General features: G+C 38.9%; 1 protein-coding gene across 1 annotated transcript in view; it reads right to left on the bottom strand.

Moving 5' to 3' along the window:
* Positions 1-10989: 10989 nt before the first annotated feature.
* PIP4K2A (phosphatidylinositol-5-phosphate 4-kinase type 2 alpha) overlaps positions 10990-22848 on the bottom strand; it is a 109501-nt gene continuing 97642 nt past the window's right edge. Inside the window, exons 7-10 of the mRNA XM_015615196.1 lie at positions 19918-20031; positions 16312-16555; positions 15071-15174; positions 10990-13306 (exon numbers count right to left, since the gene is read on the bottom strand). Coding sequence (XP_015470682.1) covers positions 13226-13306; positions 15071-15174; positions 16312-16555; positions 19918-20031 — 543 coding nt within the window. The 3' untranslated portion in view covers positions 10990-13225. The remainder of the gene's footprint in view (positions 13307-15070; positions 15175-16311; positions 16556-19917; positions 20032-22848) is intronic.

The following is a 22848-nucleotide window of genomic DNA, read 5'->3' as shown; positions in this document are numbered from 1 at the left end:
TGAATGTGCAGTCAGACTCACAGGTTGGCTTGGGAAGGACCTTTGCAGACCAGCCTGTCATGGGCAGGTTCACCTTTCACTAGACCAGGCTGCTCTGAGTCCCCTCTGGCCTGGCTTTGAACATTTGAACTGTCCCTCAGCTTCTATGGATGGCATGATCACCTCCCTCACTTTAGATAAATAAAAAAAATATTTTTTATTCCTAATCTAAACATCCCCTCTTTAGATTAAAGCCATCACCCCTGGCTCTATCACAGTTGATCTGGACAAATCTTCAGGAAATGCACTTCATTTCCAAGTGACAAGTAGCTGGAAAGGGGGTCTTGTTTGGGAAAACCTGGGCTAAGGCAGTCCAGTGCAGGTTGCTGTAGAGCCCGTCAGTGCCTTCTGACAATCAGGTACACTTCAGCCTTGTCTTTTTTTTGTTGTTTGTTTAAGAGGGCTGTGTAAGGCCAGAAAAAAAAAAAAATAAAATTTGAGGGGTTTTTTTATTATGGTTTTGCATTTTCTTCCCATAAACTGCGTATGAGGCAGTGGAGAATGTGGAGCTCCTGGAGACGAGGAGTTTTGGGAAAACAAGTATAGGTATACATCCAAGAAAGCAAAGTGTGTTTTGCCTCTTTCACTGAATCAGCTGAAGAATGTATGTATGCATGTATGTAATTTAATCTCATTTGGAATAATTTTGCTGCCTAGTCTTGAACCTAGAGGCTATTTTTAATTTTAAGAGGACTTCTCTCTTGATGAGGTGGTAACCTAAAATGGCATAGGAGGATCTAATGCAGCATGTTTTCATTCAGGGACTGTTTTACAGTCAAGCCTAGCAATACAAAAAGGTAGCTTGAAAAGAAATTGCTAATTTTATAGATCCAAAGTTGTTCACTTTTCTGCAAGTGTATTTATGATTTTGAACATTACACTACAATTTACATGCCAAAGAAATACTTGGATCCCATGCAGTCCTCCAACTGCTAATGTATATCCAGAATGTTGCTGTGTATGTAGAAATACACGTATTGAACAAAAAGCATACTGGAGAAGCAGCTAGGGAAAGCTGCCCAGTACAGGACAGGAGGGGATTTGAGGATGGACTCCTAACAAAAAAATGAAGAAAATAATTGAATTATAGAATTGTTTAGGTTGGAAAAGACCTTTTAGATCATTGACTCCAACCATTAACCCAGCACTGCCAAGTCTACCACAAAACCACGTCTCTTAAGTCCCACATCTACACTCATTTAACTACCTCCAGGAATGGGGAGTTGTGAAAAAATGAACTGTTAAGAGATAAGGGCTCAAACCCCTCCATTTGTGGAGTGTGCAAGGGGGTTTTGCTCAGATAGAGGTGAGCTTTTGGGTGTTGATGGCTAAACCTCTGATCTGGTAAGAGAGAGGGTGAAAGCCTGAGAGGCTATGAGTGAGACAGGAGACAGATTCAGTGGAGACAAGGTTGTGCCTCTCATCATGCTAAATTGTCCCCCCCTTGCACCAACCACTGGGTTGTGGGTCTGCCCCTTCCTCCTCTGGGAAGCAGGGACTCTGGCTGTGGCCTGAGGGTGTCATTATTGACTCAGCTGCTGATGTGATGGGCAGCTGTGCTCTCTTAGAACCCCCAAGGACTTAGTCAAGGACTCCCAAGTGTCCCACAATCAACATTGCATCAATCTCCCCTCAGAGGAGGTACCACCTGAACGTGAGTGGATATAAATCCAACAGAAGGTGTGTTCCAGAGGTTTTTCCCCACCACTTCTTTGTGACTTCCTCTGTGACCTGATGGATCCAGTCTGTGACCAAGACTACAAACAGCTGAATCTTGTTGCAGGGCCTGTGAGTGGTGAGATCTTCACTCTGGTCCCTTTTCTCTATTTTATGCTTCATGCTCTTCTCCTTTCTCTCTTTTCCCTTGTGCATGTCTTTGGATGATGTTGTTGTACTTCCATATTGCAATGCTTTTATTGTGTGTTTAGTGTTCTATTACTGCAGATAATAAAAACCAAAACGGCTACATACCTGCTTTCCTTTGCAACCAAATTATTCTACAAGAAACCCATGATGTATGTGTGTTTACCAACACCAAGCCACCTAACTTGCCCCAAGTTATCTAATAACAAGAACCTGGGTTACCCTCACCTTCTGCAGTAGGGTGCAGTAGGGTGCAGCAGGACTCCACCAGTGCTTGATAGCCCTCTTGGTGAAGACTTTCTTCCTATCAGCCAATTAAATCCCCCTTGCTGCAACTTCAGGACATTTCTTCTTGTGCTATTACTTGTTACTTGGGAATAGGGACCAATTCCTCCATTTTAAGTACCCCAGGAGAACCATGATTAGCAATTGCAGGATTTTTCCCAGTTGCTTATAGAATTTTACATCTGCCTCTTCATCCTGGCTGGGAGGTCTGTAACAGATCTTGGTATCTGCCAGGTTCTTTACCATAAAGACTCAATCCCACTGGTGCTACCACTAAGCTCCAGACAATCAAAACTGCCCCTAATATTCAGGGCTTCCCCACTTCTCTCCTTTCTTGCATACCCATTCTGAAGAGTTCATAGCCACCCACTGCAGCTCTCAGCTCACGTGAGCCATCCCACCGTGCTTCTCTCATGGCAAATACATCACAGTTTTCCTGCTGCACAACAGCTTCCAGCTGCTCCTGTGTGTTGCATTGGTGCAGATAGATTTGCACTGCTCACAAGGTTAAAGCCCAAACAAAAGGCAGAGGGCAGAAGGAATGTCGCCACGTTGGGAATTACGCACCCACGGCTAATACCGCTGCTGCAGACGGATTTTTCAGGCACAATAGCTGGTTGCTGTTCCAGAACCAGCACAATTGGTGCTTCTGCTCTACAAACAGCTGATTGTGGGTGGTGAAATTGCTGCCTTAAAATCAAGTCAGGCCATGAACATAATTTTTCTTAGCCCTTATTGTTTCTCTCTACAGTGGTTTCCAGGGCATCTTTAATAACCTTTCCTTGGCACATACAGCAAAGGTATCTATTTTTTCCACTTTTTTACCAGAACAGCTGCACATTTCTTCCTGTTTGCAGCCCCCACCCTTGTCCCAAGGACATGATAGTAGGCTATGAACTTCTGGAATCAAGAATCAGTCCCTAAACTGACATAAGAAGTAAAAAAAAAAAACAAAAAAACCCAAAAAACTTTAAAAAAAATCAATCTCAATGAACCTTGGCATATTTTTCTAATTGATGTGAATGAGATGAAAGGGATAGCTGACTTCCTTGACCTCTGCAGGATAACTGTGTATCATGTGTTGCATGAATAAAGGGGTGTGCCATAACTGCAAAAATGGGAATTGACACCATTCTGCTCTTTAACAATATCCATTGCTGTGTGACATCCAAGTACATTAGCAGCTGTCACCCTTCATTTCTCTTCTGCTCACCTCCCATCTTCTTTGTTCATTTGCATGATGAAACTTGGTGAGTGAAACAGTTTGATGCTTACCATTGTTGAGACTCTTGTTCCAACTTATTTTCATAAATGTAACTGTAATTATTAGTCTGCTGGTACTCTTTCCATCTTTACCAGAGCAAGACAGCAGGAAAGTCAGCAGAACATCTGGGCAGGTTCTTTTGTATCTTGCAGTATTGGAACTTGGAGGAGGAGTGCTTTGACAAAGGTCTACATTACAGATAAGATACTTACCAAAGGAAAAGGTTCTTCAGTGGTGCAAACTGACACATGCATTGTTAGGACTTAAATTGCTCTCTTAAGTTTTTTTTTTCCAATAAAACTATTTTGACTTGATTTTCTGGTATTTCTTTCTCAATCAGGAATGAGTAGTATTGAAAAGATTTTGAGAAAAATTGGTTCATATTATATATTTGTGAAAGAAATATTGCTTCCATCTTTTTATTTCATTAAAGGTTTTGTAGTCTGACTGTAAGCTTCTGTCATGTCTTAATCCTCATGGAAGGTTTTGTAGCAACTAAAGCTGAAGAGCATCATCTGAGTACATTATTTCAGTCAACTCAGAGTCGGAATGGTCATGCTTGTGTTTTAAATTACATATTTAGGTATCTTTTGGAATTGAGAAGGTCTAACACAGAGTGCAAGCTTGCTTTCCCTTCCCTTGGTTAGGGCAGAGTTCTCCTGTTGCATAGAGAAGCTGCATGGTACTCATTACACTGTAGGAAAACTAGCACATACTCTGTGTGCGTGCTGGAACTGGATTTGTTCTGCTCTCATCTGGTCTGTGGGAATTTATTTGACAGTTGAAAGGATGTTTGAGCTGGCTGTTAAGTACTACAGGAGCATTAGGCAAATGGGACTGAAGATTCTGTTCAGGAGAAGGTCTGCTCAAACATCTGTCTTGCTAACTCATTATAGTTAACATAGTTATACTCAGCAAACCTTTTGGTGAGAATTTTCACTCTTCATTTAAAGCTGCAGTTTTGCTGGAAAGCCTTCAGTACAAGAACAGACATACATCTTATGCTGGTACAAAGCAGAATAACTTCAATAAGCATCATAAGGAAATACTGGGTTATGGGCTAACAACATAAGGATTTTTACTGAGATCTATCTAGCTCCATGCTAAGAAAGACTGGAAATACGAGTTTATGCTGGCACTGTTAAAACCTCAACACCTTTTAGTTTCACAGAGACTAATTTGCATGAGTCATGGATGATGAAAAGGTTATGCTTGAAGAACCTGGTTCAATAACTATTGAATTTAGGCAGAGACTTTGCTGGGCTTTGGATCAAGTTATAATTTCCCACTCAAATTATTTGGAAGTTAGAAAATATTTCAAATGCCTCTGGATTTCTTTTGATGTGTTGAATGTGGTCCAAAGTGAATAATGGTTTGAAGGAATAACATGTGCTTGACAGAGTGAACTTCAGAAATAATACAACTTGCTTTTTACCACTAAATCTTTGTTACAGGAAACTCATAGCTAAAGCCAGGCCTGATTGTGACTGCACAGGGGGCAGCACAAAGGAAGTTGATGAGACCATTTTCTATTATTCTGATTAAAAAAACAGAGCAGTGCACTCCAGGCTGTGAATTAGTCTGGAGGGTAACATTTTGATTTGTGGAATAAACAAGAAGAGGCTAAAGAAGGTTTTGTGAGCAGCTTGCTTAAAAACCACATTAAGCTACACAGGAGGTCTGTTTAAAATTACTTTGTTTAGCAAAAAGCAACAATTAGAATTCAAAACAGTTTGGTTGTTAACATCTAAAACTAATTTCCTAGCTGAGAATTCATGGCAATATCTGTATTATATTGCAGACCTAAACCCAAACATTGGTCAAAAAATCCTGGAAAGATCTGGATATATGTTAGTATGTGATCCTTGCCTAGTTTCTTTGAACTATCTGAACTTTTCCACCTTTTATCTTCAGGAGAAACTGTGAAAGTAGCCCTGTGGTTATGCTTGGCCATGAAATTATGTTTCTAGGACTGGCAAGTCCCATAACTCTCTTATGCAAACTGTCTTCTTCAGCTGCCCTATGTAATTACAGAATGTATGCTTGGAAACATCACAAATTTGAGTACGTGGGCTTTCTTTCCAATCACTCCTTTTTCGCAGATACAGCCTCTGTATTTATGTGGGCTGTGGCTGCCTTGCAAAAGCTACGCCTGCCCTGGTGCCCACGAGGTCCAGCAAGCACAATTCTCTCTGAGCAGGGTCACAGCAGGGTTTCTGTTCTACTCACAGCTTGTGCAACTCATTTATTCCCTGACTTCGGTTACTCTGATCCTATTATGTCCCAGCTGCATTTTTCACACTGTCTGCCTATAAAGCACGGATTAATTTAAGCTGATAATTTTGATCTATAAAGCATTTAACAGCATAAAGCTAGGCTGTTTGAAGATCATCTTCAGCCTTCACCTTCTGGGTATCTGTGGTCAGCCACGGTTCACTGCGTAATGCTTCCCACCCTCTCGCTCTAAATTAGGTACTTGTCTTTACTAGAGTGCAACCTTTGTTTCTCACCTGTTTAAAAAAACCTTTTCAGTTTCAGTATGTAATGGAATTTGACTAGTAACAACAGCTCCATAAATTCTTTCTCTTCTGTGAAGCCATGTTTGTCAAGAATCCAACAAATGTTGGATAATCTTGGTAGTAAATGTACAGTTGTTCTGTGGTCATGTAGGGCACTGTGCCTTTGGAGAGGGTGTGAACAATGAGCCTTCTTCACCAGCACAAGAAAATATATGACAGAAGCTCTTCTCTGGGTGTTTTTAAGTACAAAACCCCATTTGGGGAAAGCATTTTTTATTTAAAACATTTGTATTCTAATTTTTCAGAATAACTGTGCAATTAAAGCATGAACCTTCAACTGCCATGTATATATCAGACTAGGTGACTTCTAGGACATGAGCTGAGATCTGCTCTTCCACTGCAGCATCATCCAATAAATTGGTGAGACACATGATGCACCTTCCCCAAGAAGGCAATTTAAAGCCCTGTTTGCCAACTTGAAGGCTGAACTGAGAGTTCAAAGCTAAGTCCCAATACTTGAGAAGGAAGAGCTGCTTTGCACTGGACCTTAGGAGAATGACAGTCTTTCCACACCCATCTTCTCATCTGAAGACACTGTTCCTCTGTCAGCTCTCTCTTGCCCAAATGTGCCCATGAAAACAAGAGTGTTAGGCCAGACAACTCGGTACTCTTAATGAAGCCACACACAAGGTGTTTGTGGGGACTGTGTCTGATGAAGAGGCCGAGTTAAAACAGCTGGAGATACAGGATGCACAGAGCATGAGGAAATGTTTCTGTCCAAAGAATATCCCATCCAAACAAAGCATTTCCTAAGACTGGTTTGGGTGACAGAAAGAGCTTATTTTGATAATGGAAATGTTCCATGTAGCTATCTTCCTGCTCAGTCTTTTCTGTATCAGTACACTATCACATGACCTAAGTCCAGCAGTTTAATTATGTTTTAAGGGTATCTCTCTGAACTTTTACTGCGTTGCTTATAAATATGCTGTGGGTTTAGGCTTTTTTTAGGGTTGCTATCATCTGCTCTAGGCTGATCAGTTCCCTCTGTTTCGCTCTACTTCCAATCTTACATCATAGCACTGTTCTCATTTCAGGTGAGAAGGTAATTATTGTAAAATGCTTTTATGGTGTTGTCAGTGAAGTAATTTATGCCTTTCCTTTTGGCATAATCATAATCTTTATGGTCTGAAATTTTTCTCTGCTCCCATGTCCTGCCCAACTCCAGAGCAGATGCTGGTAATGCCAAACCCAGGGAGTATGTTCTGCGTTGCTTTATATTTTCTTATACTCAGCTTTATTTCTTTACTGGCCTCAGCTATGTCTCTTCCTTGCCACTTCAGAAAAGGTTTTTTGGTTTGTGCTCTCCTCTTACCCTAATCCCTTGTTACTGCAATCTGTGGAACCCCACTAGTGACAGGTCCCCAGTCTGAGGTCACCCCATTCACTGTCACCCTTTGTACCCGACCCGTGAGCCAGCTGCTCACCCATCACATGATGTGTTTATCCAGCTGTGAGCTGGACATTTTGTGCAGAAGGACACCATGAGAGACAGCATTGAAAACTTTACTGAAACACAAAAATCTCTTGTATCAGCTAGTTCCCCTTGATAAACCACTTGGGTTACCTTGTCACAAAAGGAAATCAGGTTTGATGAGCAGGACTTTCCTCTCAAGAGGCTGTGCTGGCCGTGCCCAGTCACTGCATTGTACAGAAAGCATGTTTTTCTCTCTCCAAAAGCAGCATTGTACTGCTGGGTGCAGTTTCACAGACACACTCAGCTTTCTCTCTTTCAACTGACTCAGTGCCATCCCACTCTCCTGCATTCTGGGGTGAAAGAGCAGCCCAGCACAGAGATGCTGCAGCCTGTGGCATGTGCAACACGACTTGCAAACTTCTGCTCCAGAGCACTTCACAGTGTAATCAGATCAAACACTGTAGTTCCTTCCACACAGATCTTTGCTGACTGAAGCAGCAGAGCAGTACTAAGCAGGTGAGCATGCACATCACTGCTTAACAAAAAGCAGGTTCATCCCATTCTGTGCTATGAAGAGATGATCATCACACAGTCCAATTTGATATTCTTATGCCTTAAATACAAAGTCCTTCGTGCAGCTGATGTACAAATAAATTTCTATCTAAGACTTACTTCTGAACTAAAAGAGTAAAGACTTTCAAGGCAGAAAATGTTTTGTTTTGTTACACATTTCCACAGTGTAAAAGAAGATGGGGCCCTGACCCAGAGTGTGAAGTTCAATTTAGCATTATGTGTTTGGTTAAAGTAATGCTAATTAATCAGACCTATTTGGCAGAAAGGATTCTTGTACATCGCTCCAATCCAAGGTATAAACAGGGGTAAATAGGCACATCTCAGGAACACAGGACTTCCTCTCAACCAGAATCAAACATGACCCTGTTATTCTCAGGTGATGGAAGACAAACTAGAATTATTGTCAGCCCAGCCACTGGAGCCACTTCTCTCTGCCTTGGTACCACACACACACTCTAGACATTAGAGTGACTGAGATATTCTTGTAACAAAATAGCTTTATGCACCCACTTAAAAATACATAAAATGGAAAAGAAAGTAGAGTGCTTTGGCCTTGGGCAAGGTGAAATACCAGAAATGTAATGAGTTAAATTATTGTCCAGGCTTGTGTGGAAGTGCTAAACCTATTCATAACACAAGGTTCTTACAAAAACACCATTTATTCCAATAGGACACACACTGCTAAATAAATGAGTCACTATGAATGAATCAGATGGAGTTGGAACAAAGTAGAAGCTTTTTATAAGCTCAAAACATATTGGGCAATAACTAAAATGCCTACATTTATTCAGAGTACTGGGTAAGAATGAATTTATGCCACCTTGCAAAAATGATTTTTTGTATCTTATAGCCAAATAATAATTTTGATTATCACTAACAGATGAGACAGGAAGATGTGAAAAGTGAATATGATAAGAAAAGCTAAGATCATGATATTGTTTACTTTGGGAAAAGAGAAAAGCAGTATTTTATTGCAGTTACAGCAACAACTACAGCCAAGGATTAGCTGTACTCATTTTGAAACGGCATTTTTTGCAAACAGCAATTATGACAATTCTTTCTTTAGATAGATGGTAAATGAATGGCTAGGAAATTCTCAAAACAGAAATTCAAGAAGCACCATTTAAACTTTTTTTTTTTTTTAAATTAAGCATTACAGAAAATGGAACAGGCTATTCTGCCTTGCTCTAACCATTCTGATAATTTTGTTAAATAAAAGAGGGAATATTCAATTTAATGTGTGCAAAAGCTAATATTTACATTGTTCAGTACATAGAGGCAGGATCACATTAAGAGAAACTGGAAGAAGAAGAGAATAAACTGTTCTTAGGGTCCACTGTAGACAGAACAAATATTAATGAGATTAAAGTGTAGTAATGTAGTAAGGTAAGATTTTAGGAAAAAAATCTTTGCAATGATAGAGCCAGTGAGGCATGGGAAGGGATAGCACAGGCAAGGCATGGAACTACCATCCCTGGGAAAGATTAACTCAATTTTCACCAATGTTTATTTACAGTTGAACTGCTCTGGGACAGACTACAACTATCTCTTCAAGTCCTCTCCAGACCTGTTTTTTAACAGTTTTAATAAAGCAATTGTTAATGATTTCACCTCACACTAAAAGGTTTTGTCACTTGGCATTGTAAGGGACATGCTGATTGCTGAAACAATTCCTGCCGTAGAGAAATCAGGACAGAAAGAGATGAAACAGATTTCTCCTTGAAGTTAACTGCTATTTTGTATTTTTTCCCCCACTAAATATATGAGTTTGAGAGAACCAAATGGACTGCACATATAGAGAGCAGGCACTGGATAAAGGCAGGCTTTGAGACCACCAGAATGTAATGGTCCCATGATGCAGGGACTTGCTAACTAGTATTACTTTGGAAAAGAAGTGTGCACAAGAGAGGGAGCTGGAAATTTGGAGTATACCTTTAGGTTATACAGTTGACAGAAAATTAGTTTCCAAGAATTTTTAATTTAATTATTTCTTTTGTTGCAGTCCTTGCATTAAAAGACCAGCTGGATCTCCTACATGGGATATCACCACTGCCTTCAGGAAAGATAACTTCTTCTTCCACATTGTCATATACACACATCTGCTAAAGACAGGGTCCTGCAGCTGCTTGCTGCCCACTGTGGCTCACGGGCCGTGTAACTTGAGCAGCATTCCTCGAGCACCATGCCCACCCTAAACTCCCAGCAGTTGGAGCAGCTGTGTGAAGTGCAGCCTTAGATTACTACAGACATCCTTGAGAAATTAAAAAGCTGAATCTCCAGTCTCTATCATTTCACCTACTTTTAATAGAATTGCTCCTCAGCCACCTTGTCTTTGAGGTGTATCTACTTTATCATTAACTCAGTCATGTATTTTACAGGTAATACTGCTGGAAATATTGTTTTGTAACATCTGTGCAATAAACTGAAAAAAACCAAAGTGACAAATGTATTAAAAGAATTAAAAGTTAAGTCAGAATAAAGTCAAAAAGACACTTTTCTACCATTTGCCCACAATGTGCAGCACAGGCTGTATCACACACTGAAAGTCCCGACAATCAAAGTCTTGAAAACCCTCTCTCCCTCCCTTCCCATGAAAGTCTGGACTTACTCCCAAATACTTTAAAAATAATTGGTCTAGCATAAGATCACAACTAGCAAAGTTCTGCCAATCCTTCTATCAATTAACTATTGTGGATGATCTTCCCATTTTGTTATTAATACTAGGATTTAGTCCAGTTTTGCCAATTACAAACCTCAGTATTTGCTCTCAGAAGCAGTCTTAGCCCAAAACCCCAGAGCCTAAATATTCCAGGCCCATTAAAGTAAGCATGGAAGAAGCAAGTTAGAATCTAGTGAAAAACTTAAAGTTTAAATTTTGTCTTAATTTTTTTTTCCTTTGTGATACAGGCATTTAACATCCAAAATTCATCTGTAAGCAATCAAAACCACAGGTAAAACACAAGAACAAAGGATTTACCTAGTGAGTCATCAAAGTGCTTTATTTTATAAAGCCTTGCTCATGTTTGGAGTGTAATCTAAGCACTAACATACACAATAATGAGTCTTCCTTGCCCTGTCCAAATAAACAGTTTATCAACAAGAGTGAGTGACAAAAATGCTACACAGACAAAAAGAATGCTTTGCTGTAGATGTCGAAAATGGTCTAAAAATGTACACTCGTTGGCCGCAATTAAATATGTACTCCAAGTACCTTATTTTTACTCCAGAGTCTCCCTGTGGCCTCATACCTTCAGAAGCTTCAGAAAACGAAACTTGGGTGAGAACGCAGACAACCAGGGTGTTTAGGGAGAGGACAAAAAAAAAAAAAATCAAGCCACAGTACCAACTTATTTAAATACAATACAAAAGTATACACATACATTACAGTGCTGCAGACATCACTAAGTCAAACATAACAAAAAACCCTGTGGGAAAGGTCGGGGAAAGGAAGCAAAATTAGTACACAGCAACAGGGACAGTATTGCCTTTGGCCGCTGAAGAGAGTGTAATTAAGGGGTTGCTGTTGTAGGGGCTCCTCTGAAGTGAACCACAACGTAGGTTATGCACAGTTACAGGCTGAGCAGCACTGACATTAGTTATGGAGAAGGCATGCTGGCACTCCTGATCCCAGTTAGAAATGATGAGAGGGAGGTTTGACTTCTCTTACGTTGCCTACAAAATCTAACAATTTCAATAAAGAAATTTTAAAGGCACAGCTTTAGCACAGTGTATAAGTAGATAAACTTTTAAGCATATGTAAATTTGTTTCTTTCAAGCATGGAGTCTTTCAGGGAAAAATACAAGAGGAGAAGGAATACAATGTTGTTTAAAAATTTTAAACAAGTTAAACATGATCAGCACAGTTTCAGGCAATGTACTATACAATCAAAATTGAGTAAATGGTAGGACAGGTCATTTTGATGCTGAAAGACAACCTTGGGAAAAATCCCTCCGAAATATCCTTTCGCATTTTATTGTAAAAGAGTCTATCATGGAGGTGAGCGAGACATTCACTTTAGTACACTACTGCACATTACCTCTTGGAAGATGACAAACATTACTTCATTTGTACTGCAAAATAACTTTACATGTAAACTCAAAAGTCTTATATTGTACACGGCTCTGAAATTCAGAAATATCCCTGCTTTCCTAATAATGTAAACAGTAAAATTCAGGGTTCATTATTCAAGGGATAATCTATAATAAAATACCGCTATTTCAACAGTACAACATAAGCATTTAAACTTCAAATTCCCAGTAAATTACAAGGGAATGGAATTTCTATCAGTGTGCACATCTTTCAGGATGGGTAGAAGATGAAGCTACTATTGCCCAAAACTATGCGCTTCTTCAGATAAGCATTTCTTACACTTGTAACATTATTAGTTCCTATATTGCAAGAGTATAAAACAAATGAAAACTTCAGGTAACAAAGAGAAATAAGCAAAGTTTTCCCTTAATGTAAGTTTACTATAGCAAAAATGTACACATAGCATGAATTATGTTAGCTCTTTGTAAGTTAAGAGATGCCAGCTCTCAGATGTCTGAGAGGCTGAACTTCCTGATGCAATGTGCTGAAAAAGAAGACAAAAAATGGGAGAGAGAAGAAAGAAAAGGAAAAAACCAAACTGCTAGGAACCAAAAGGGAAAAGCCTCTGGCACCAAGGGCTGTTGCAGCTGTGTTTTTAAGGAGTGCCAGTGTGCAGGGTGTAAGTGTAACATTCGCAGTAAGGTCTTCAGTATAATCACCATCATCATCATCATGAAGAATACTGTCATGTATCTTTTTTCAAAAAATAAACCGATCCACAGTTTACAATTTGATATCAATATTGTAAATTTAACATGCATTTACTCTTTCCCACCCCCACCCCACGCCTCTTTGCTCATTTATTCCATTTCAGCTGGTAGCATCAGAGTATTACTGTCACAGTGCACTCTGAGTAAGCTGTTCTATTTATTTAAATTATTTTAATTCTTTTTTTTTGCACACACAAAAGAGTCAGAAATAGCTAGAACTATGCTGGGAATATCAGGCAGCTGTTAAAGCGAGTACTCCACCCCACTTCAGTCATCTTTGCCAGCAGATGTAAACAAAGGGGTTGCTTTCTGTAAGATGAGTGCTTCTCTGAGTTCCTTTCTTTCCCTACACTTGTAGCCACTGCTGCTGTCCCCAGGTCTTGTGTCTGTCCTATGTAACATGATAGGTTACGTCAAGATGTTGGCAATAAAGTCCAAGAAGCGCTTTGAATACTGTTCTGGATTAACAGTTGAAATTTCTGCACCAGCCTATACAGAGAATTGGGAGAAGAAAGAAGGAAGAACCAGTGTTTTATTTGATGCTTTTGTGATGGAGGATGTTAATAAATTTCATGTGCAGTTTCAGAATCAGAGACTAGAAACACAAATCGTAATGGCCCTCAAGTAGAATCTTACTGGTGCCTTTTTAGGCTTCACAGGAGGACACTGATAGTCAGTACTCACCCCTGTAATAACTATCTTCCATTTCTGAAAAATTTTCTTTTTACTTTCCATGTTTCTCTTTACTTTTGTTGTACTTCAGTCTCCTGTATGAATTTTTACAGCACATTAGCCATGCTACCCATTGATTTACCAGCAGATTCTGGTCTCTTGAGCAGCACTCAAGAGACACATACAGAGAAGACTGAACTGCCATACTTAGATCTGGCACTTCAACAGATGTGTAACAGGTATTGTTACCCGAATGCTACATAGCCTCGTTTGAAATACATGGTAAGAGCAACACTTTTTCAACATTTATGCATTTAAATCTGCACTCACTGAATAAGCCATACAATTGTTATTTCAATGAAGTCATGATTTCATTTATATTTTTACTGGAGTTTTTCAGAGCCTTACCCACATATTTATTTATATTTTTCTTTTTACAAAAGAGGAAAGCTGCATGCATACAATTAACAAATGAACTTCAGTATCATGTGGCTCAGGATGGAGACTGAGAAATAAACAAAATAGATGTATGAAAGTAATGTTCTGTAATAAGTTCTAATCACAATCAGCTTCAATAATCACAGTGATTACTCACAACATATTTCTGTTATTTAAGCCAGAAGTGTGAGATTTTAAAGTCTGCTACTTTCAAAGTTCAGTAATAATTGCCAGATAATGGCTGCATATGGTCTGTATCAACTTTCAGCTGTCCAGAAAGCAGAGTAATGAGAGCATTGCTTTATAGAGACAAAAAAAAAACCTCCTACAGGCCAGGTCACATCATTCTCTACTGTAACTAAAAAGTCCAGAGCCCTTTGCCTAAAATTTCCCACAATGCCCTGACCCTTTAGATACTTAGACACAGGAGGGATTTTAGCCTCATGAATTAATATGCTCTTTTTAAGAAGTTTATGAAATTTGAATGTTAAATCACCACAGGAGTGATAATAGTAGATATAAATCATGAACCTGGAAGACTGGGCTGTTTCACCACAGTTCTTTGGTGTCTGCTGCTAAGCAGTAATTTCAGTCAAAATGAAATAATGGCAGTCAAACAGAAGCTTTCACTGAACAGTCTCTGAGTATTTAATATATAAATTATATTTTTATGACTGATTTTGTAAATTGTATTTTTTTTTTCCTGAAGAAGTCTTCTAGAGTGAGCCACATTATATGCTGAAGAACTAGCTTTCAGCAGACTGTACCAAATAATGAAACCATCATTAGGGCCCTGCATCCAAAATTAGATTCATGACAGCTTTCATAGAGTGGTGAACAGCTTTGTTTGCAAGAATAAGGCGCATCTCACAAATTTAGGACAAAGTCTTAAAAAGCATCTCACTAGAGCTCTTTGTGGGTGAGAAAGCTGTGCACACAGCTGAAAAAGGAGTTCCACTCTCAGTATGTAATGTATAGCAGTTACTCTACATTTTTATTGCACATCAAACTTGAAAAAAATCAAAAAAATTCTGATCTAATTTGCCTTTCCCTAGATTTACTGAACAGTCCCATATCAGGGCACTAAACAAAAATGCATGAATATAAAGGGAGTAAGAGGAAGAAACCAAGCCAGATACTTACCCCATGCTTTACCGTTTTTGCAGCATGGGCAGCTTTCTTTTTTGCATCATAATGAGTAAGAATGTCAATAATGGCCATGAAGTACACTTCCTTCCTGGGCGCATCTGCCAACGGCAAACACAGGGCAGTAAGGACTTCTGAGACATCTTAACAACGAGTCCTCCTTCTAACAAAGGAGACTCAAGTAAAACTCAATCAGCAGCTAAGACACATCAATGTCAGTCATAACCAAGATGTCTAAAAATCACAAGCTCAAGCTGTTTTTAATTGAGAGTTTAACTGCAGTCATATATAATGCAAAACCCCCTAAATGAGTGCAAAATAAAAAACTAGCATGCAGAAGTATGAATTATTGCTCAGTTAAAGTAATGTGGATTTCATCTTTGTGGAAAAACTAAGAAGTTCTATATAAAAGGTAATGCTTCTGTGTCAACAAACAGAATCACAGAATGAACTGAGTTGGAAAAGACCTTTGAGATCATCAAGTCCAAACTATGACCTAACACCTCCTCATCAAAACTAAAACATGGCACTGAGTGCCACGTCCAGTCCCTTTTTAAGCATGTCTAGGGATGGTGACTCCACCATATCCCTGGGGCAGATGATTCCAGTGCCCAATCACTCTTTCAGTGAAGAATTTTTTCCTGACATCTAACCTAAACTTCTCCTTGTGCAGCTTAAGATCATATTTCTTTATGAATAAAACCATGTATTTATCCATGTCGATGCTTACAAACAAAAAGAAAATGTAACTTTCCCATCTTGAACAGCCAGAGGTACCTAGTTATACTTAATTTTACACACTAACATTAAACTCAGTTTCGGGCTTCTTACACACTCCTTATGATGACTTTCTTAGCTGCAACACAGAATGTGGGTATGAGTGCACAAATTTTCAAAAAGTAATCAAAAAAATGAAATATAACTTGGAATGCTTCTTGTCTCATTCTTTTTAGGCTGTGTTTAACAGTGTTATCTGCCAGAAAAGACCAATTATAGATACTAGACTTCCCAAAAGGGATGAAAACCCCATGAATTAACTGCTGAAGAACTGGTGAACTGGAATAGCCAAGCATTATAGAAATCTTCTCCTTTCTGCTGCACCAAAGAGTAAATTTACTTTTCCACAGAGTGAACTTCTGTTTTTCAGTTTACATTTGCCTTTACATGTTTGTGAGGACTCTAGAAGTCTGATGCAAGAATCAAACCACCTTAACATAAAAATATTTCTTACTGCTTACTTTCATGGGATTTTATTCCGTAAACATCAATAGCTGGATCAAATTCCCCTGGAGCCAAAGGCAGTGAGCTGTTCAGGGTGTTTCCTGGACTGTCTGGAGGGGTTCCAATGGGGTGGGTCCCATCACTTTCACCTTCCTCTTCTCCATCATTCTCTTCACACTCTATTTCTTCCTGTTCAGCTCTTTCAACATCATGAATTCCAACCAGCAAGCTGTAGTCCATGAGTTTTAACTGAGCAAGGAACTAGAAAGTGATAATAAGCAGTCTATCAATATTGCTGAAAAACATAAGCTTCACTTACAAACAGAAGTTACACAAAGGTATCACCAGTTGAGAAAAACTTCTAAGGCACTTCTGAGAGAGAGCAAAAGGGAAGTTTAAGTGATAAAGCTGGAAAAGAGATACCTGATTTTACTAAAATGTATTAGCAGCACACAAATTACTTGAAACTTATACTGTAGCCCACTCTTCCAAAAGACTCGGGGAAAAAAAATGTGAGTAGTGGAGACCAGTGTGCTTGTAAACTATTAATCCTGTCTCATGTTTCAGTTGAATTACAGATTCATAGAATATCCTGGGTTAGAAGTGACCCCCAAGGGTTATCAAGTCCAACTCTTGGTCCTGCTGTACAGAAACATTCCCAAGAGTCACACCATGTGCCTGAGAACATTGATCAAATGCTTCTTGAACTCTGTCAGGCTTGGTGCTGTGCCACCATCCTCTCAGGCCTCCTTTGGACAGCTTTGTATCTTCCTTATGTTGTGGTGCCTAAGATCACACACTTGAGGTAGGGACTGCTCTGTCACAGCTCAGTGTCCAGAGCAGCCTCTGTGCTATCAGATGGAAAGAACACCATGAGCTGAACCCATCCTCTCAATCCCTTTTAAGTCTTTAATTAAAGAATCATGAAAAAGTGTTCAAAAATTCTTGCAGTGGAAAAGCTGTGAAGTTTTACACTCTGAAGACATGAAGTGATGTATTCTCTTCACAGTGACAGGCTCGTGATTTGCATCACGAAAGCAAAACATGTACATGAATGGAAGGGTGGTTTTGAATAAAGAGTAAGGATGGGAGATGTTAGGAAATTGAAAGATGAATACACTCTATGTACAAACAAAGTTATTTTAGTTGAGGAGAATGGGATAAGGCAGAAAGAGGAGGATGGAAATAAGGAAGGCATAAAAGCAGGAAAAGGGGAAAAACAGCTCAAGGGGGTGAGGGATAGGCAGGACAGAGCTGTGCTGAAGCTTAAAAGAAGTACTGTGATTTCAAACTTGTGAAGACCATGCTTGTGGTATGTAGAGAAAGTGGCTTAAAATAAAAATTGCTTCAGTTTTTATAAACACTAAATGGTTATAAAAAGGAAGTTAGAGCAGACCAGGGAAGAAGGCATTTGAGCTAGACTTTGGCACAGAGCTAGTGATTGTGATGAAAAAGATAATATTAGGTAATGAGAAACTCCGGTTTGTCAAAATCTGATTCTGAGAAAACAGACGTGCTGGAGATAACTGTAAATTCAAGTTCTAGAAGAAATATTGTGAGATTGAGATGAGGTTTTAAGAAGAAACTGCTTTAAATTGATTTCAGTATAATTTATTTCGGTAAAATAAAAAGTAGACTCTTCACAAGACTGGAAGGGATCTAAGTTTGAAGACATGATGCACAATATACAAGACAAATAGATGAGACTGGGCAAAGGCGAGGGGGTAGAAGAACTCCAGGCATATTAGTCACTACTTGGTAAATACAGGGGGAAAAAAATCTACCAATAACAATAAAGAACAGCATGAAAGAGAATGGACTCTTGGGGAAAAAAACAGTAAGATACAAATTGGAAAAAAAAAATCTGATTTTAAATGGAAAAAATGTGTAGTTTTTCTCAGGACACTTGCAGTGGAATAAGGAGATGGGAGAAAAGACAAGGGACATCAAAATAGCAGTAATAATTTGTGTCTGAACACAGGAAGGGGACAGAGGACTTGATTAGGAGAGAAATATAGAAACAAAGCTTAATGTAAAAAAGAACAGAGATAAAGCTGTATAGCTCAGAATAGTACTCTATTATATGTTAAACTATAAATATTGACTGATAAGATAATATACTAAGTACTGTGCATTTCTTTTCATTGGAGTGAAATGTGTGCTTTAACACATTGGTTACAAAGTGTGTCTATCAGTTATCTAGTAAGAGCAAAAGAACCAACAAAAGAAAACCAAGGTTAAAGAATAGCTTGCCATTGTCAAAATCAGGAGCCAGATCACTTCACACTAGTGGTTTACATGAATATTAAACAATTCTCTGTATAAACTTCAAACCCATAAAAACAGCCTCTCAAGTCATAATCTTCCATTATATTCTCAGTCTGATAAATAATATAGATCATAGACAATCTACTTTTCAGCGTAAGAAAGTATCTTCCACATCCCTTCCTCACACTTAAGATATTATCTGCAACTTACTTACTGTAAAAGCAGTAGTCAGCAACATGTTAAAAGAGCACAAAATTTTAACCTAAATAAACTTATCTCTAGAGCTGTGACATCAGTAGAGCACTATATTTTAAATATAAAATAAACACACATTGGTATTTCACGAGGTATTTATGTTTTCATCATCCTCACCATCATAAATTTCCCATTGTTACTATGATGGGAAATTAGATTTCCTCAGAAGCAAATTATTGGGTAAATTCTAAAGTAACAGTATTTTGTTTTGTACAACTAATGAGATACAGATCTGAAGAGTTCAGAAAGTCAATTCACAGAGCTCTTTTGATATAAATAACTGAAAGTCTTATTAAGTCACAGACACATTTTGCTACCAAGTCTCTTCCAAATCTGCCTTTTCACTTGAAAACAGATTTTAGTCTTTGAGTATAAGCTGCAAAATACCATGTTTAGGAATATTTTAAATTATACAAACTAAAGGCAAGTTGTGTGAACAAGTTAGTCTGATGTTTATTTTATTAGTTGAACAAAATCAGTAAAAATATTTCATTAAATTCATACATTAACACTTTTCTTTCAAGTATTTACTATATTCAGCCAAATAAATCACAAATGTATATTAAAGTCTATATTAAGATGAGAATCCAGTTGCTGCATTTAGATTACTGAAGCACTCTACTGTTGCGATACTAAGAATGATTTAAAGCTGGATTACTATTATTAAACAAAAAGGTCATGCACAGCTGTGAGCAGGGGAGATGCCCCTCCTCTGATATGGACTACAGTCCATGTTTGGCCTTAGCTCTGAGGGACCTCCACCTGTAAAATACAACTAACAATACTCACCTCTCTCTCGGGGGCATTTGGAAGTACTAGGCTTGTAAAGCATTTAAGTCCTAAGCAGTACCATCATTTTAACATCACATCATCAAGGCAGGAACAATGTATGGCAACCAGCTATGGCAGCAAGCCATTTATCACATCAGCAAAGCAGTGACCAACTCCTGAAAGTTTAAATTGTGTTTCATTTAAAACAGTCAGTGTTTACAGTTTTATAAACAAGAGCTTTTACTACTGAATTACAGGTATGATTTCCTGGGACATCCATAATTTGCCACGCATTTTAATCACACGTAACAGAACAGACGCATTCTTACCTCAACATCCTTTTTGAGTTTCTCAAGGAACATCTTTTTGTTATTCTCATCAATATGAATCTTTTGGCCATCATTAATAAAATCATTGTCTTTGAACGTCGGCAGCTCTTTGGCCTAAAACAAACCAAAATTCCTGTAAGAACAGGATTGTAAAGAGGAGTGTGGTGAAGCTGCTGGCCTGCTGCAGTCCCTGTGCTCGAGAAAGGCACTCCCGAGCTGCATCTCCTCTATGGCACACAGCTCTCTGTAACTGCATCCATGGAGCTCTTTCCTTAGCATATCTCTCCTGGAAATGGCCTAGAAGGTATCTGTCCACTGGGCAGCAAATGTAGCTAGGAAACAATATCCACTCAATACTGGATTTGCATTGAACACTGATTTGCATTGAGCTTTTTCCAAGATGTCATTTATCAAAGTGACTGGCAATAAGTGAAGTCAAAACACAAATTACATCTCATAACAAAGGGCTTGCATCAGGTCTTACAGAGGAAGTCAGACTGGACTGCATTTTGCACAACTACTGTGAATGCTTACAAGTGCCCAATACCAAATAATCATTGGAAAGCATCAAATAAATATGAATTATGAAATTCTGCTTAAAAGTAGCAAATGCCAGAGAAGACCATTGTCTCTTCAATATGTAATTAAATATTCTTGATGATGGAAGAAATTGATTACCTTTGTCTTCAACTCCCCCATGAAGTGATTTGCAACACTTCAAATGGGCTCTGTTTTTTATGGGCAGTGACTAGAAGTTTGCACAAAAAACCCCAGCAAACTGACAAACAAAAGAGCAGTTCCTTCAGGAATATTTGGTCAAGCAAACTAGAAGTAATAATAACTCATGCAGTCAAAGCTTTAAAAAAATTGACCCATTATAGGCAATCAACAGCTTTTCTCTCTGCCCCACCTTTAATCAATAGTATGGAAGAACAGGTTTCCTTTACAAAGAAAATGTTGCAGAACAACCAGTGCTGCAATTCCTATGAACTGTCAGTGGCCAAGAACTAGTGAGTACCCTGAATAAAATAATTTCCTCTTAATCTGAAAGTCCTTCTGCTAGGAATAAAAGGCAACTAACATCAGCCTACAGGAATGTCCTCTGTAAGTTTAACTAGCCAGACATTGCTTATAATCCTACTGGAGATGGTATTTTTCATAAAGTTTATGTTCTTCCTATGACACAGCAAGGAAAAGAACCTGAGAGCTTCTTTCCTCTGCTCCAATATATATACCTTGGAAAGCACAGCATTAAAATATGAGCACCACAGCAGACTCTGAAAGGCCCTCATAGATTTTCACAGTAGCCATAAGTTTTTTTTGCTGTTAGGCTGTGTGTACTGAGATGGCCAAAATAGTCAGTTTCCCAACTGTCCAAATTAATTTTTAAGACCTGGAATTTGTGAATTGCTTGAGATCCCACAATGCTACTTTTGTTTAGAAATAGATCCTTTTCTTCCAATAACTGCTCAAAACCACTTCAGAGATTAGTAGCATTATAATAGTTACAAATCCATTATTAAATCCACTGCATCTCAATACCTATGAAGTTTGAAAAAAACAAGGTCCTAGTCTGGCTGCTCTGAATTATTATTGTCTTGCATCTAGAACATTCTGATACATTAAAATACTCTCTAATAGTGATCCTTTATTTATATTTAAAAACAAAAGAAAAGAAAACAAACACCTAAGCAGCTGAGATGGTGCTATAACCATTAATCTGTCCGAGACTCCACTTCCAAGGAGGTTCAGCACTGTTCTCCTGCTTTACTCAAAAACAATGCTGGACACTTTCTGAAGCTCACAATGAATTGTTTACCACAATATGACTGCACATTATGCATTGATTTTCTTTCTGGCCTACTCAGTAAGAGGTTTAGGACACAAATGAGCAGGGGTAACATCAGGTAAGCATTCCAGGCTAACAGCTGTAGAGATTACCATACTCAAGTGAGCATAGCGTCCCATGGACAGGGCTAACTCTGCAGAGGCGGGACTGTGGATCCAGGGATGTTGCCAACACTGGAGGATGGAATCCAGTGCGTGGGATGCTTAAGAATGGAGAGGAGATTTGGATGAAATAATTTAATATGAAGCAATAATGAAAAGAATGCAGGAAACCAAGATTCTTTCACTTTTAGCCCAAAATCACTTAAAAAAAAAAAAAATCCCCAGATTATTTTTCCACCTAGTATATCCAAGTTATTGATGAAATCAGGCAGAGGTTAAAGTGAAACAAGCCCATTAACACAGAAAACCCCCCTACTAGTGCTGTTTAAAGCTAGGGGGTGAGCACAGTGGGAGGATGTGCTTGTGGTTAAGATGCTGAGATGCTTGTTTGCCTCTAGGCTCTGCCGCAGGCTTCCCACAGAGCGCAGCCCCATCACACCGGCAGGGGTGTGAGAGGAAGCTGCCTCGCCACTGAGGACACTCTTACCGTAGTAAAAATAAACTTAAATTAAAAGCAGTGCCTTCTCTGGAAGATGCTAATGCTGGTAAGCCAGTTGTGCAGGTGCCATACTTCACTTTAACCTTGTCTCTGATCTATTTTTAATAAAAGTGAGCTAGCAAAGCTGACACTGCTGCAGTTCTTGCCTGCCATCACAAGACCCAAGGGGTACTCCCAAGGACGTTCTGGGCAGTGAGTCAGCACTCCCAAAAAAAAGCCAGACTCCTCACTGCCTTGCATGCAGGTTCCCCCAGCCTACAATCATCCCTCTGACAATATTTATCTGAGGTAATTTTTATTCACCCAAATACCCACAGTTGTCAAGAACTGGCAAGTGTAGAAGCACCTAAGTTAAAAGCCAGCTCCAAAGCAAGTGAAGAAAAAGGACAAAGTAAAAGCAGCATCTAAGCAACTGAAGCTAAAAAGCTCTCTGCCAGTGGTTGCCCTTACTACATTATTTGTGGGATTCATCCCAGCCTATT

This window comes from Parus major, chromosome 2 (genome assembly GCF_001522545.3).
Source record: "Parus major isolate Abel chromosome 2, Parus_major1.1, whole genome shotgun sequence".
Lineage (NCBI taxonomy): Eukaryota > Metazoa > Chordata > Aves > Passeriformes > Paridae > Parus > Parus major.
Note: the sequence above shows the minus strand (reverse complement) of the source record. Positions and strands in the feature narration are given on the sequence as shown.